General features: G+C 43.0%; 3 protein-coding genes across 14 annotated transcripts in view; 2 read left to right on the top strand and 1 right to left on the bottom strand.

The window, feature by feature from the left end:
• The first annotated feature begins 2,364 nt into the window (after window positions 1-2,364).
• On the top strand, window positions 2,365-5,851 carry slc10a4 (solute carrier family 10 member 4). The gene is made up of 3 exons (XM_067597642.1): window positions 2,365-3,191; window positions 3,460-3,670; window positions 4,589-5,851. The coding sequence occupies exons 1-3, from the start codon at window positions 2,662-2,664 to the stop codon at window positions 5,117-5,119; spliced, it is 1,272 nt and encodes a 423-aa protein (XP_067453743.1). The 5' UTR covers window positions 2,365-2,661; the 3' UTR covers window positions 5,120-5,851.
• Window positions 5,742-8,105, top strand: zar1 (zygote arrest 1). Its single transcript, XM_067597643.1, has 4 exons — window positions 5,742-6,500; window positions 7,209-7,301; window positions 7,592-7,666; window positions 7,740-8,105. The coding sequence occupies exons 1-4, from the start codon at window positions 5,781-5,783 to the stop codon at window positions 7,881-7,883; spliced, it is 1,032 nt and encodes a 343-aa protein (XP_067453744.1). The 5' UTR covers window positions 5,742-5,780; the 3' UTR covers window positions 7,884-8,105.
• A 519-nt stretch (window positions 8,106-8,624) lies between these two features.
• fryl (furry homolog, like) overlaps window positions 8,625-16,760 on the bottom strand; it is a 70,990-nt gene continuing 62,854 nt past the window's right edge. For 9 of the 12 annotated variants that reach the window (XM_067597623.1, XM_067597624.1, XM_067597617.1 and 6 more), the window contains 8 exons: window positions 15,360-15,567; window positions 15,052-15,201; window positions 14,740-14,838; window positions 13,873-13,941; window positions 13,086-13,103; window positions 12,165-12,275; window positions 11,286-11,479; window positions 8,625-10,637 (listed from right to left, as the gene is read on the bottom strand). In XM_067597623.1, coding sequence (XP_067453724.1) covers window positions 10,397-10,637; window positions 11,286-11,479; window positions 12,165-12,275; window positions 13,086-13,103; window positions 13,873-13,941; window positions 14,740-14,838; window positions 15,052-15,201; window positions 15,360-15,567 — 1,090 coding nt within the window. In that variant the 3' untranslated portion in view covers window positions 8,625-10,396. The remainder of the gene's footprint in view (window positions 10,638-11,285; window positions 11,480-12,164; window positions 12,276-13,085; window positions 13,104-13,872; window positions 13,942-14,739; window positions 14,839-15,051; window positions 15,202-15,359; window positions 15,568-16,760) is intronic. The other 3 variants (XM_067597615.1, XM_067597619.1, XM_067597625.1) reach the window with 1 other exon arrangement.

The raw sequence follows: 16,760 nt of genomic DNA, 5'->3' as shown, positions 1-16,760 counted from the left end.
AGGTCAAGATTTGTTTGAGTGCAAAGTCCTGATTTTATATGTACTGTGCTCAAACTATGTCCTCACCGTATTCTTCAGCTTTCTTTGCAGATTCTAAGAACTTGAAAACATGAAATTACCATTTTTACACCTGCAACTACTAGTTGATTAATTGAAACATTCCATCCCAGTCCACTGAAAGGAAATTAATTGCAACTATTTAAATCAAATAACTATTTCACTCATTTTTTTAAGCAAAAATGCCAAATATTTGCTGCTTGCAGCTTCCTGAATGTGAGGATTTGAAGCTTTTCTGTGTCATGCATGATAATAACCTGAATATCTTTGGATTTCGGACTGCTGGTTGTACAAAACGACACCTGAAGGCATCACCTCGGTGTCTAAGAAATTATAACTGCTATTTTTTTTTTTACTATTTTCTGATGTTTTATAGACAAAACGATTAATCAATTAACTGAGAAATTAATATTAATCGATAATATAAATAATTGTTAGCTGCTGCCTTAACAAATGAAATAAAAGAGTAGACCCAAATCTTGTTGTTAGGGTCAACTACAGTGTTTTTTCAGTTATGTCTGTGGACAAATGACGACACTGGGAAGTAGCCCGGAGTCTGACAGGATGTCACTTCCAGCTTCCAGCTCAGATCCAAAGTATTTTACTTTCTTAATTGGAGTTTGGATGCAAGAGATACACACTGAGAGTGAACAACATTAAATACACACTGAAACACAAAACACACTCACCGTTATATCCTTTCAAAACATGTAGATTGACATCTGCTCGCTCAGTTTTTGTCTTTATAAATTAGGCTAATTTATTGAATGTGTTAGTCTAATATCTGATTAGATTAAATGGAAACTCTTTCCTGACAATCCTTCACTTATATGGATGTTGTCAAAATGAGAATAAATGGAGTGGATTTTATCAGTGACCTGCATATTGAATAGAATTATGTGATTACTGTCTGATAGGGTGTGTTATTAATTTTAGTGAAGCATCACCCAAGGAGACAGTTTTGACATCTTGTGACAGGTGGAGGTGTAGATGCATCCATACATGCTGCTTCTAAAAGGAAAGTGACACATTAGACATCCTGTACACATATAATGCCTGCATTAAGTACCTGGAGTCACCCACTGGTTAATGGGGGACATGGTGCATCTCCGGGAAGGGGAGGAGACTGATGACAGTCTGAGTCACCGACTGGCACAAACTGTCCCGTCCCACTCCAGCCTCAGTGCCCTGAAGATATTTGACGTCAGTGCATTTATTTTCTCTGGACGCTCAGCTTCCTCTGTGTGTGACAGCAGGGTTTGATATCCTGGCGTTTTGACTCGGAGGATCATCTTTTGTGAGCTGCAGACACAGACAGGGTAGATGTGGTCCAGTTAAACCACAACACACCTTCCTTAATACCAGAAAGGTGATGCTGCACATCACTGTGGGGAGCCAAATATTACAGTCACAGACTACAACGTTTAACAAATATTGCTTATATTAACCGACTTACAGGAAAGAATCAGACACTAATACCGTGGTGCTGTTCAGAGGAACAGACTGACGAGTTTAATTAGATTATATTAAATAGAAATTGTATGAAAAGAGGTTGTTGGATCTGTTAGACACAAGCAGGATCAGTTCAACATATGAGGTTTCACTGCAGGGATGGAAAATAACTATTCATATAAGTACTGTATGATTTATGTACACGTTTAAGTCACTGACTTTACTTGATTATTTCCATTTGAAATTCAGGTGTAGTTACTTTGCAGATTTTACTCTAACATCATAAAATATTATACTTATCATTTTAACAACCCAACATTAATACAGCAGTCAGACTCACGAGGACCATCCTCAACAACTATATACTTAGAGGTTACTTATTACACCAATAATCACCAAGCTTCACCATGACTTCTGGTTCTTGAGTAAGTTTGCTTATTTTACAATTTAACAAGTCTGTATTACATAAAAATACCGCGCATTGGCGAGACCTTTGAGCATTATTAACTCACATTAATAACCATCTATTAAAGCAAACCTGCACGATAACATGTACTGGTGCGTAATGCGCGCACTTCATGAAAGCAGCAGCAACCAACAAAAGAAACGGGCGCGCAGATTTTCACAGTTTGCTGCACTAATATAAAGATCAGCACAGTTTCCATTCATGTCGGCTGCTCAATCACGACAAACAGCTGTCTTCACTACAGTTCCATGTCCCACGCGTCTAAATGACCGCTCTTACGAAATATGAGAGACGGTGATATAAATGATTTCCAAAATGGGAAACTGTCAATATATAATAATTAGATTGATATTTTGGGGACCTTTCTCCTTATACGGCGAGGAGCGCGTATAAAAGGGCAGTCTGGGCGTTATTGATTGGCCTATCCACTCTCGCTGAAGCTTTAAACCGTGTGCAGAGCAGACTCCCCTCCAGCACTGTGCGTCTGTCGGGGAGCCAATCCGTGGCACCAGTCTGACTCACAGAGATGCTTTAAGACTCAGTGCCATGGCACCATCACATCCCCCGAGCACCGGATCCTCGGCAGTTTCTTATTAGTGACAGTGCGCCACTAGGGGAATCATTTTACGCACGAGCACCAACAGTCACAAACTGACTGTGGAGAGCCTCTGTCCTCCTGTTGCGCCATGGAGAACTCCAGCCTGTTGGGCGGCGACGCACAAAATGCTGGCCTGATAGACTTTCTTCTGACGGACGCTTTGCAGCAAGTTGTGGATTCTCGAGAGGACGCTTCCATGGATGGATTAGTGTCCAGTGGTGCCATCTTTCTTGAAGGCAGCGCATTCAGGACTGCCGCTGGAGCTGAGTTCATGGCCGCTCCGCCGTCGGAGTCCCCTCACCTGATGCCTGCCTTTTGGGATTCTCCGCTCAGTCACGGAATCAATGTATTTGTGGGACTTGTCCTTTGCTTCACTATGCTGGGGCTGGGCTGCACGGTGGAGGTCAGCCAGCTTGGAGAGCATATCCGCAGACCCATCGGGGTGCTGCTGGCTCTGGTGTGTCAGTTTGTTATCATGCCCTTGGTGGCCTTTCTGTTGGCTTTAGCCTTCTCTCTTGATGATGTGGCCGCGATGGCTGTTCTCCTCTGTGGCTGCTGCCCGGGAGGGAACTTATCCAACATCATGTCTCTGCTGGTGCACGGAGAGATGAATCTCAGGTAGATACACTGTACTTACCCAGAGAACCAACATGCAGTGAGTTGTCAAGTGAACCTGAAAAAATATTTCTCAAGGCTGAATTGTGATTTGAACATATTATTCTGCAAATTGCGCGCTGAAATAACAGAGAATAAAGCCATATAAACATTACACATGACTCTAAAGTTCTGCGTGTTTCCCTAAAGTGAGCGCAAGATTTTCTCAAACTTACACTGTGACCGATGATTCACTGCTATAACGGCGCGTCTTTGCTCTCCTCTCCCCCAGCATCATCATGACCATCTCTTCCACTCTGCTGGCGCTCGTGCTGATGCCGCTGTGTCTGTGGATCTACAGTCGGGCCTGGATCAACACACCTGTGGTCAACCTCATGCCCTTTGGGGCCATCATCCTGACCCTGTGCAGCACTCTCATCCCCATTGGTTTAGGAGTTATGCTGAGATACCGCTACACGCGTGTGGCTGACATTGTTTTAAAGGTAATTTAAGAGCAATTGATCAGAGTTACTTTTTCACACAGTGAATCTGTTAGATCAGTTCAATAATTTAATGTTGTGTCAGTTGGATACAGAGTATTTTCGGTTAACAAACACCTTTGCGCAAAAGCGCAGTGCGTAATTTTCTGTGCCTGTCATAAGTAGAGGGGGATGCTGACCGCAGGAAAAGTGACATCAGAGGCACTGTGACAGGAAGAGCTCCTCCCTCCCATTTCTGATAAAAGCCACACATGAAGGAGCGCCACATCAATTACAACAGGCAGTAACGTTAAGCAGCAGAGATTCCAGACCTGTGTTTGATAAGTCCAGTATGAAGCCAAGTAAAGTTTCATACAGCCAAAAGTCCCAAGTTTTCCTCAACACATGACAGTCTTTATCTTTAAAAACTCTCAGTTCAGATGAAAACTGAGCTGAACTGCAAAAATTAGTTAATTGATTAGTCAATCAACAGAAAATTAATTGCTAACTATTTTGATAATCGATTAATTGTTTTTGAGTAATTTTATAAGAAAAAATGCCAAAATCCTCTGGTTCCAGCTGCTTAAATATGAATATTTTCTGGTTTCTTTAGTCTTTTATGACAATAAACAGAATATTTTTGTGTTGTGGATTGGTGGTCATATTAGGCTGCATCTTGGCCTTTGGCAAACAGTGATCAACATTTTTCACCATTTTCTGACATTTTTTAGACCAAATGACTAATCAATTCATTGAGAAAATAATAAACAGATAAATCGATAATGAAAATAATCATTTGTTGTACTTCACACAAAAAACTCTTTGACAGGAAAACATGGGAAAAAACCTCATAAAGAGCAAAAGAGAAGGATGATGGACATGCAATAGGTGCCCTCACATGTAGCCTTCAGTAAACCATCCTGAATTATTGTGTCTCTCCAGGTATCGCTGTGGTCTCTGCTAATCACCCTTGTGTTGCTGTTCATCTTGACTGGAGCGATGCTGGGACCGGAGCTGCTGTCCACCATCCCGCCCTCCGTCTATGTGGTGGCTGTCCTGATGCCTCTGTGTGGCTACGCTGCAGGTTACGGCCTGGCCAAGCTCTTTGAACTGCCGCCCAACAGCTGCAGGTCAGTCTCTCTGGAGACAGGATGCCAGAACGTGCAGCTGTGCACTGCCATCCTGAAGCTGGCCTTCCCCCCTCAGCTGATGGGAGGGATGTACATGTTCCCTCTGCTCTATGCCTTGTTCCAAGCAGCTGAGGCTGGCATCTTCATCCTGGCCTATAGGATGTACAGGAAGGAGGTTCTGCACAAACCAGATCCCATGAAGGATGGCGAGGACACGGATATAACATATCAACGTTTTGAAGATGAGGACATTGGTTTTGACTCATCTTATGGCGCCGTGACAGTGAGTGACCCAAACACCATCATGTTGGATCCCTGTCCTCCTGATCCAACTCCTGTTTAATGTTCAAATCCCTACTACAGGCGTAGTGGAGCAGAATAAGACCTGCAGGTGGATCCATCATTTTGATCGCTGTCATTCATCAGGAAAAAGCTGGAAAAGAGGGAGACTGTGCAGGGAAATCCTGTTTATCACTGACCTGACTGCTGAAAAAGGTGCTTCATGCCAAACGCTTCATTCATTCATTTCAAACATGGTCTCTACTGTAGTGATGAATCATCATGTTAGAAAACATTGCTGTGTTACCTATAGAGCATTTTCATCAGCTAAGCTTAACTTCAATCTGTGAGAGTAGCATTTATCAGTATGTCACACCATCAAAGCAGGACAGGTGAACAGTGTGTGTGTGTGTGTGTGTCTGAAAAACATATCACTCATGTTACTCACGTGCAGACCAACCAGGCAGTGCCGATCCAGTATGTGTGCACCAGAGCTAACAGTCTGAACAAATGTACAATATGTGTATAATATTAACAAGTGTGTCAAAAAAATAAAAAGGTGTGTAGAGACTAAACTAAAACTTTTTTTTTTTTGCCCTCGTCACGTGTCTGCTGTTTTTGATGAGATAAGTCTCACACCTGCCTTTAATTAAGCCTGATGGAGAGCTCGTTTTGCTCAATCTATTTAAATAGCTACATCTACCAGCCGTGGTTGGTTGAACAAAATGGCAACGTATGGTGACGAGCCAGTCGATAGCTATTTCTACTCATCTTACAACCCTTACACAGGCAGATACCACAGGCCTAAAGACGCGGGGTGGAAATATAAAAGTTACCTCTCTCACTATGGCGACGCCTCTGACGCCTTCAACAACCACCAGCGCGCCCAGCTGAAGTCCATCTTATCTCAGATCAATCCAAAACTCACCCCGAGGCTCAGGAAGGCGAACACCAAAGATGTGGCGGTGCAGGTCAACCCGAAGAGAGACGCCTCGGTGCAGTGCTCCATCGGCCCGCGGACCCTCTTGGCTATGAAGCGAGATTTCCGGCGCAAGGGGAAGCCGGAGGGCGCGACGCCCGGCGACAGCGGCAGATCCAAGGCGGCCAGCGGTGTGCGTTACCCCCGCACCCTCGCCGTGTACTCACCCGTCGCCTACAGAAGCGTCACCTCGTTTCTGGGCGAAGACGACGAAAATAATAATAACAACAATAATAATAACAACAACAACAAGGCGGCTTCCTGTGGTGAGACGCCCGGTGACCCGCCGGAGTCTGCGGGGAAAGGTGACGGGAAGGAGAGCGAAGATGACCAGGCGAGAGAGGATGATAAGACCGCAAAGGTCCTGGAACAGCGCAAAAAACCCAAATCCAAACAACCGGTGACGAGTGAAGACACGCAGTCAACTACAGAGGGGTCAAAGGGCAAGGCGCGCGTGCGGTTCCAGGTGAGTTCATTCACGCGCTCAGGGACAAGGTCATGTAACCCTTTACTTACCAAAAAACAGCTTCTATTTAGGCCTTTTTAAAAAAAAAAAAACTTAACACCCATTATTTAAAACACATTGAAATGTGTCAGTTTCCCTCAGGTGTTATGTCTGCATCTTTTTACTGCTGTTAATGGCAGCGTGACCTCTGTTCAGTTCACAGGCTCATTACCTCAAATGTTCCTCTAAAATAATAAAAACTTGTTAGAGGAATTCAATAATTCTTAAAAGGAAAAAGAGCTACATATGGAAGAAAAACTTGCTCACAAAGTTCAAAGTTATGTCCTCTCTAACAGTAATAGGCCACATAATTGCATCAATGTAATACAGCTCAGTTTAAATGTCAAGTCTCATCTTCAGATGTTGTCCAGAGATCCTGCTGCCTCACAGTAAACGCTGAAACTCTTTGGATGCAGGGAAAATTTCTTAGAATACAGTCCTGATTCAGAAATGTAAACCTCGCCTTCAAATAAAACTATTTGTAAGTTTTTATAAATAAAACATTTGGATAATGTCTTAAAATCGTGTCAGTCTTCTGTGAGCTATAAATGGTATATCTGATCAGGATAATATTGATCAGCCATATGTTTTACATGTGACTCTCTCCTTGGTGTGAGGACAGTAAAGATGTGCTGAGCAGAACTGACTGACTTGTCTTTTGTCCATCAGTTCCTGGAGCAGAAGTACGGCTATTATCACTGCAGAGAATGCAACCTGCGATGGGAGAGTGCCTATGTGTGGTGTGTTCAGGGCACCAACAAGGTGAGCACCGACGTCTAACGCAACATAAAGTCAGTGATTGACCAATAGTGGCACTAAATCAGATCAGCAAGATGAGTTAATGCTATTATCTGGACCCTGGACAGCAAAGACTGAATTGTACAACAATAACTGCTGAGTTTCATGTATGGAGGAAACTTGTCTACTTTTGTACTTATCATATCAGTGCTCTGATGGGGTCCCTCAGTAAAATTGTATGGGATGGGTGCCATTGGCCAAAATGTCTATAATTTGAAATCTAAATGTGCTAACCGCAGCATGGTGTGTTCCAGGTTTACTTCAAACAGTACTGTAGGAAATGCCAAAAGGAGTTCAACCCATACCGTGTTGAAGACATCACATGTCATGTAAGCCCTCTTTCCTCCATGTTTTGTAACTTAATGGCTCGTGCTTCACTACTAAACTCCCTTCTTCTTCCAGACGTGCAACAAAGCGCGCTGTTCATGTGCAGTAACACAACGTCACGTTGACCCCAAACGGCCCCACAGACAGGACTTGTGTGGCAGGTGCAAAGGCAAGCGACTCTCCTGTGACAGCACTTTCAGCTTCAAATACATCATCTAAGGAAGCATCTCAACTGAACTTTGCCCTGTATGACATCAGTACAAGTCCTGTGGGGAGGGATTCCTCCACCCAGTGCCATATTATTTGCAGATGCAATAATGGCATCTTGGATGCAAACCATATATTGTTTCAATACTTTATTTCATGCTTGTTTTGTGTTTGAAACTGATGGTATGAACCACTCACTTCATGATGTAATAAATGGCTACCTTGCACTCTGTACTGGAGGTCTTTTTTTGTTTTGTTTTTTCTCTTAAACATCTACTGGGGTCAGTAGTGGAAATGACAGAGACACTTACAAATACTAGTGTCAATGCTTCAAGTGACTTGAAGTCTTATCCTGTGTATGATGCAAACTTGGAATAAGTGATACTGAATATAAACCTAATTAGTTAGGATCTGCATCCTGTAGTTCAGTGTTTTAAAAAGGTCCAAATTAAGACTCCTGAGAGTTGTATTTCTATTGCACTCCAATGTCACTACAGTTCACACTGACCTGAGACCATGGCAACCAAATTCATGTTTCTTCTGTCTAAATACTAAAGCTTTCACAATGGCTCTGTACTGTGAGTCAGTGCTGTAGTGCAGTTTTAGAATTAGGCGCAGTATAATCGAAATGAGTCAGTTTCATTATTACTGTACTAGTTTTATTCCTTATGCAGACTCCCAATCCCAGTAAGAAAGCACTCTTCTATTCATGTTTAATGTTCCCTCATTTAATAACTTAGACCAAGCTGGTACTGTATGATTAGGTTTTTATTCATCCAGAGAGAAGGCTGGTATGTGAGTGAACAAAAAAAAAAATGTATAATGCACCTCTACATTAAAAACATCTTCCAGGTAAATAATATATTCATTAAATAATTAAGAACAGCATTCAAATGTACCAGACAAGCAGGGGGAAAAAAGCTCTCTGAGGAATGAGTACAGTGACTGTTACAATGTGCCATGACAAGATTTCCAGAAAGCATTCAGATAACGGTTCATGTCCTGCAGTCACAGCAGCAAGTTAGGGCCATTCTGAAAGCATAGCGCAGCTTCAATGGCAGCCATTTCCCCTCGGAAAACAGGATCAAAATGTGGCGGAGGATGAGCGCTGCTTTGCAACGGGATCAACCTACATGGACAAACACAAACCTTAGTCTCCCCTTCATAAGACTTTAAGCAGCGCCTCTGCCGGGGTGCCATGCTAACAAAAAGATCACAGTGGAGAGAAGGAATGCATATGACTTGGCTTGGATTGGTGCGGCCCAACAGGAGATGGAGGCTACATTAGATCACCTCCCCCCTCCCACGCCGTCACCACGTCATCAACGAAGGCAGAGAGGTGGCTAGTCCCAAATGAGCCCTGACCCGCCTTTGCAAAACCACAACCAACAACCAAGGCAGCCTTTGGGAAATTTTGAAGTTCGTGTGATTGGATGACAAAGGTGGAGCAGATCATTAATGACTCAAATCTGGTCTTGGCTTTCTCTCATCACATTAGCTTTATACATAACATCCTATTCGGATGAACAGTGCATTACACAAAAGTACAAGGGAAAAATACTGGTTTTACACTATACATTTTCTAAAATATATACAGAGTAAAATAAGTTATGTTTCCATAATGAGTTGTAGCCAGTCTGCACTCGTGTGCAATTATATGCATTTTTGTGTGAGCGTATACCAGAATATCCAATATATATCACACAGTCGAGAGTCTCTAAAGGCAGCTACTTATTTGGTTAAAGAGTGAGTTTTGCGTGAAGACCTGTTGAAGGGGACTCTCCTCTCAAAGCAGATCGATAAACAGATATATTTCTCTTTTTACACTCCCTGAGGGCCAACATTTCCCACAGGGTTACAATTACATGTTAAATATCCTAACATTTACAACCTAGGATGTTAGCTCTAATAAAAAATACATTTCTCAAAAAATATTCTTGCAGTGCTTTTCTCTTTCAAGCATGCTTTTGAAAACTTTTTTTTTTCTTTTTAAACAAGATTTTTCTATGTTTGCTTATGAATCTTGACGGTGTGTCCTCACACATACGACACCTCCTCTGGACTGTCTTACATGCTTCAACACCATCTCCCAGCCCAGGCCCCGAGGAGGCCACCGGTCGGAACAATAGGCCCATCAGGTCATCAGGCAAAAAAATAACAAAAATGACAAAAAAAAAAACAAAAAAAAAACAAAACCAAAAAGAATAAAGTTATCATCCCACTGCGTCCTCTCTTATTCTTTCCCAGGCACACCACCACATGACTTATTGCAACTGAATTTTGCAAGTTGGCTTAGTCTGGGAAAAGATATTAGCTTTAAGCATTCATACATGTAATAATATATATTAAGAGTCACAGTTATTCCCACACATCCTTTAGCCCTTTATAGGTGGAGTCTCTCTCGTCCTCCTCTGAAGCCCCTCACTGTCTACCCTCTCTCTACAGCTGAGGTGAGGTCTGTGTAGAGCAGGGGGGGGTATTTTTGTCCAGTCTAGTCCAGGCTTGCAGCCTGCAGCACCGCAGGCTCACAGTCCAGTGCTGATCATGGTGGTGTGGGGCTGACAGGCTTGCGCCTGACTCAGAGCCTCACGGATCTGCAGGTTGAGCTCCATGAGGCGGGTGCTAGCCTGAGACAGGTCCCTGCTGGGGCCCACCACCGCTAAGCAGCCCGTCTGGCCCAACGTCTGGTGACGGAAGTAGATGTGCAGAAGGGTCTGGACTGCATTATCTGTCTCGTTGCCGAAGATGTCGTTGGGCCACAAAGACCTGTAGATAAAGGAAGGTCGGGGTTAGCACATGCAGGGAAGAGCAACAGAGGTATTTCAAGAAGCACGGTGAACATTCTCAGAAATATTTTCAGTTACTTTGAAGCATTATCAGTCAGTTTGTTGTGCACAGAGGGTGCCTTGTTTTATACTTGTGCAGTGTGCATTGTCACCAGACTTCATTGTAGCTTTTAGGTCTTGAGGAAAGCAGAAGAAAGGTTGGTTTTTACTTTCCAGAAAAAAAGTCAAGTGACACACTTTGGAGCATTGCCACTACAACAGATGGTAGCACTTCACAGACAGCAGTGCTACCTGTGTTTTCAAGTCTACAAGACATATTCTGTGATAAGGACCTGAAAAACTATTGCAATTTATTGTTACAACTTATGATTATTTTCATGATCACAGTCTTACATTCAACTGTTTAATCTGTCAAAAACCAAAAGGTATTCAAACTACATTAATATGCACGATATTATAATGAGAACAAGCACACAGAAAGCAACTTTCTGGCACTATGACTTGAAAAATAATCACTTCTTACTTAAATTGTATTTGATTAGTTTTTTTTGTCAATTGACTTAATTAATAAACTTATCATATTAGCACAAAACCCCAAAGTGAATTTTATGTGTTTTGTTGATCTTACCTGAAGATTTTGACCTGTGTGAGGGCAGAGCAGAAGTCTCTGGCTCTCAGGGTTTCAATCAGCGACTGGATGGCCGTCTCTGTGTTGGTCTGGGCAGCGTCTGACATACACACATCCTCCTGACCATCGTTTTCTGTTTCTGCCTCCTTCAAGCAGCTCTCTAGGATGGTGAGTTCTTCAGACATGTTGGTCACCTTGGTAAGAGGGATATAACAACACAGCACTAAATAATACGAGCATACATGTAATGTAACATGTAATCTTCCCTGGAGGTCAGCAAAATAAACATCTTGATTATATATGAACTTGAATAGCAAACCCCCCCCCCCCCCCCCCCTCACTCAATATGAGAAATCATTTAATTTCATTAAGTACTTTAATCTAATTAAAGCTCCATTAAGACGCAGCACAGATAGGGATCGACTACAGTACAGATTCAGCAATGATTGTTTGAACCATCCTGTGCTTCAATAGTATTTCATCAACACCCAACCTGTATTTACAAGAAATCTCACTACTGATTTATTATTACTTTATTTTTAAATGAATCAGCTGTTTAAAAATATGAAAAACAAGTCTATAAAGAGACAGCGAGGCAACAATCAGTGGGAAACAGTGCTTTTACAGCATGACGTATATAATGCAATTTGTCTGTTCTTGTTTCTCTGACAATGGCCTGTCACAGTGCTTTGCTAAGCCAAATTCAACTTAACGTCCGACTTAAGAAGATAAACTCTCCCTAAACATCTCAGATCTAAAAATGCATTTAAAACATAATTAAAGTTTTCATATGCATGTCAGAAATCTAAACAATGACGCACATCCTGCCCATGTTGATGCAGTCGAACAAAAACTGAATCCAGCTTGTTTTAGTCTCACCTCTGCCTCTCTCTTGATGGTGTCCACCCTGCTGATGAGCTTACAGTAGGCCTGGAAGAGCAGAAGCAGCTGAAAGTGCAACTTATAGAGCCTGCGACATAACTCCAGCTCCTACAGAGACAGAAACATAAACACGAGTCACGTGCCGGTGTAACCACCTAACATGCACTGAAATGATCATATGATTAGACGGATGGGTGTCCTGGGGTTAGAGACGTGGGAGTAGATGAAAGGGTTAACGCGGCCTAGAGCGAAGTGCCATCCGGTTTCGGGCCAAGAGGTGAGAGTCTATCACTAGCAGAATTAGTCGTGACGATCTCAATTAGAAAACTATCCATCACCACCTCCTGTGACGCTCTCTACAGGCCGCTGTGACCGGTTACAGCTAACTTGATGAATGACCCAAAGATGAGGGGAATTACTAAAAGTTAAGACCCTAAATGCAGGAAAACATGGAGGGAAAAAATAAATGGTGATTTGAACAGAAATGGGTATGGAACAAACAAACATGCAAAAATGAAAGCAAACTAAACCCGACGACAATATGATCTCTCCAGGCAGCCTCTGAAATCATCAGTAACTCTACACTGAATACAAGTTAAACATCTTCTATCTGCAGACAGAATCAGTGTGCAGTAGAGAGAAATTAAGACGTTGATTATCCAGTCAGGATGTAGCAACAGAAAAAAAAAACAAAAACAAAGGAAAACAAAGTACATTATGATTGGGTGGTGGGGGAGTTGAGCCGGGTTACATGACTTGATCAAGGCAGAGACAGAGATGCAGAGGTGGGCGGGGGGTTTGTGGCAGAGCACAGTCTGTGGCTGTCAATAGCGCGAGATATGCACAGAGAGATGAGATGGTCAGTGTTTTGTCCGGATGTCATGATTATTAAGAGTCCATAATATGAGAACCACTTACTGCTAGATTTTCCATTTGCTAAGCAAGAAGGTGAGCAGGTCACAAAACAACAACAAACAAAACAGAAAGAGAGAAAGACCAAGAATTAGTGAGCTTTAACATGGCAGCTGAGACACAGTGACCTGACGGCCGACGAGCTGTGCCTTCACACAGGTCGGGCGGGGGCTCGTTGCCGAAACACATGTGAGCTCACTTCAGCGGCAGTAACAGAAACCTTTTTAACTCTGAGAAGCTGAAACAAACAGCATGTAGAGTATGATGAGGGAGAGAGAAGATGTGGTACAGTAGAGGCTACAGAGAGAGAGGAAGGAGAGTGGAGTTAAAATCCTCTGAATGTGTTGTGACTAAAACAGCACATTAGCATTAAGCTAAAACAGTGTTTCTGTGTTGGGAAAAAAAAAACAGAGGGAAGCTGTGAGCGTAAAGATATGTGGCAAGGAGCTCAAGCTAAATAAAAGTGTCAACAATTCTAGCATGTGAAGTTAGAGACGATGCAAAGACTCAAAGAAACTGAGGTCAACTGAAGTGGAAAACCAGTAGCTCTGCCTTAAAATGATCATCACTCTTCATCTCTTTTTATTAACATGTTCAATTCTCATTTCTTAAAAAAAACACAATACCAAACAAATATTTGTCACAGATTTTAAGTGGAAGACTTGCTGTGTCAAAAGCCCAGATTTCACTCTGAAGAATATCTGTTGCATTCTTTAATGACTTCCCTACTGGATTCAACACATATATAAATCACATTCCCAGCAACTGAACCTGTGTGTGTGATCATTCTTACCTGTGCGTGAGTATTAGGTCGTTGGCTGCTGTCTTTGTCCCCAAATGTTTTCCTGCAGTTCTCCAGCCACTACAGGGTGAGCAGGATAAAACACATAAGGTTTAGGAGAGGAAGAGAAAGATTGGTAACAGACGACATATACAAGAGCTTTTTTTTTCCCTCCCTTGGATGTGTATGCATGTATGTTTGTGTGTGTGTATATAATAAAGGTTGGTCAGGGGAGTAGATTTAATAAGAGTGTTGTACTTAACGAATTAAAGAAGGCCTGTTCCAGAGAGCGGGATAGTATCTAGCCCTCCAGGGACTGTTGCCATCTCATTCAATTAGCGCCCCTGCATCCCAGAACTCTCTGCAATCTCATCTCTTTTCTTTATTCCCCTCCCCCTTAGTTCCTCCTCCCACCCCTCACAGCTCCTCCTGCCTGGCCTTCTATAACTGATTTAGGAGCGCTGAGGGTTATTTTTATCCCTTCAGCGGGGGATGTTGCTAGTGATGCAGACACTAACGGAGGCTAAATCTACTCATACCCAACACTGATTCAATGGCTGCCACTGATGAGGCAGACTGGGGCTTATCTTGTAAAGCATCAGCTATTTGTCTCCATGTCCTGTTGGTCTTCCATGATGCGATGGCATAGGGATGAAGGGCAATTTACACACACTTCCTAAACTCATCTCTTTTGAGATGAGGCGCCATTACTCCCACTCCCCTACACACACACACGCACACACACACGTGCACAGCAACTGAAAGTGCAGTTGTGGCGGTCTTAAGAAGGAGGATGTGAGGCAACGTGTCCTGAGGGACGAGGATCAGAGAGAATGGGGAAGCAGATACGGTGGATGTGGAAGATAAGTGGTGACTTACAAGCTCTGCTGCTTCTCTCTTAGCGGTGTAGGTGTCCAGGTGTTCCTGCAACTCCAGCACACTAAACTTCAGAGTCTCCAAGAGTCCACAAGAGACCAGCTACAACAGCAAAGCAGGACACCACATACATTAACTCACAACAAACACCCAATACATACACAGTACATGACAAAAAAAAAAGTCTGCAGCAGGACACACATACACATTAAGGAATATGCCTAACATGGAGAACTATTCTTGCAAAATATAGGAACATGTTATTTTATCAGTTTTATTAAAATTATTGCGGACAACCATGCACAACAGCCTCACCGTCTCTGCATCCAGCAGCACAGTGGGACATTGCGAGCGAGACGTCATGACTTCCAGGGAGCTGAGAAACTGATTACCCATTCGCTGGAGCCTTTCCCCGAGAAAGCGCACAGATGCATGTGTAATGGAGCCAAATTTCCTCTGAATACTCTGTATCAAACAAAGATGTGGAATAAAAAAAGATATAAAAAAAAATCTTGTTGAGAATTCTCACTGGTAAACAAACTTATTGATGCAACAGATACAGTGCAGCTCTGCCAATTAAAAAGTACAAAAACACCTAAAAAAGCATTTAAAAAGGCATTTACCTGAAAGAGTCTGGAGAACACGTGGAACGTGTAAACAGCAGCGGAACCATCTGTGTCTGACAACATCTGGTTGACATGGCAACGCCAGGCATCTTCCTCATTGTCATAGGCAACAGGCTGGAATGCTGCCAGGATGGCAGAGAGGAAGGGCGAAGGGGGCGGAGAGGCCTGAATCTCAGGGAAGCAGTCTGCGTCACCTTCATCTTGACTGAAACACACACACAGGGGCCAATAAGCTACAATCCGACATGTTCTACTCTCCACTCAGTCTTTACTGAAGGACGAATGTAAACACACACGCATGCTCGTCCTCATGCTGCAAGTAAACAACCTGGCATCTCTGTATCTCTGCCTCCCTCACTGCAGACAAATTTGCTGCAGTGTATTGAGAGCTCTAATCTACTGCAGTGCTCTAGCACAATAACAACATAAGAGCTATTAGCATTTTAGCATCGTGCAAACAAAACATCTGTGTCTCTCTCTCTCTCTCACCCACACACACACACACACACACACACACGCGCACATACACACACACACATACAGATACTCACAGGCCTGTAGGACCAAACAACCTGAAGAAGCAGACAGAATATAAGTATCTAAAGCCTGCGCTACCAAGCGCTGTAGCGGACACTGTCTCTGTCCTCATCCTCACCCTAACTATCGCCTCTCTTTCCCTTACTCTCTCCCCTTGTCTGCAGCACGACTGTGCTGCAACTGCTAACAGCACTAGCGCACTGCACTCCCATCCCACACAGGACTGCAGAGAGCTCTATACAAGCTAAGCATCTACACACACGCACACTTCTGCAAAACAGAAGCAGCTCCCATCCTCACAGTGGTAGAATGTAGGAGAGTTGTTTTTATCTTGCCCTCTCACATAAATCTTCATTCACAGAAGAACACTGAACTGTTTAGTGTCTCACTGTTTTCAGACAGACTATCACTCAGAGTACACTCCACTCACACACATGCCGATCAATCATATGTGGCTTAGCTAAGTGATAGTCCTTGAGTACAGTGATGAATGCTAGTGAGTGAGAGTGTGTGAGTGTGTGTGTGTGTATTTGTCCAGCATTGCTTCAGGGTGGTTTAAAACCCCGACAGTACAACTGTCCTCCAGCCAGAATTGGCCCACCTTGAGGAGGGAATGTTTAAAAGTGAATTGGAGCCAGCCTACCCTGGCCCACCTTCATAGTCCCAGCCCACATGGAGCCATGCCAGCGAAGAAATTATCACAAAGGTCTTCATCTCACAGAGGTTAAACTAGCCACATATATCACCATAAGCAGACATACCCAAACTATTCTTTTACACAACTAAAATACTTTCTGTTACTATATAAAACAAGAGTGTGTAAAAGCTTGTAGTTTTAATTAAAATCAACAAATGTTAGCT

This window comes from Thunnus thynnus, chromosome 8 (assembly GCF_963924715.1).
Source record: "Thunnus thynnus chromosome 8, fThuThy2.1, whole genome shotgun sequence".
NCBI classification, from domain to species: Eukaryota; Metazoa; Chordata; class Actinopteri; order Scombriformes; family Scombridae; genus Thunnus; species Thunnus thynnus.
Note: the sequence above shows the minus strand (reverse complement) of the source record. Positions and strands in the feature narration are given on the sequence as shown.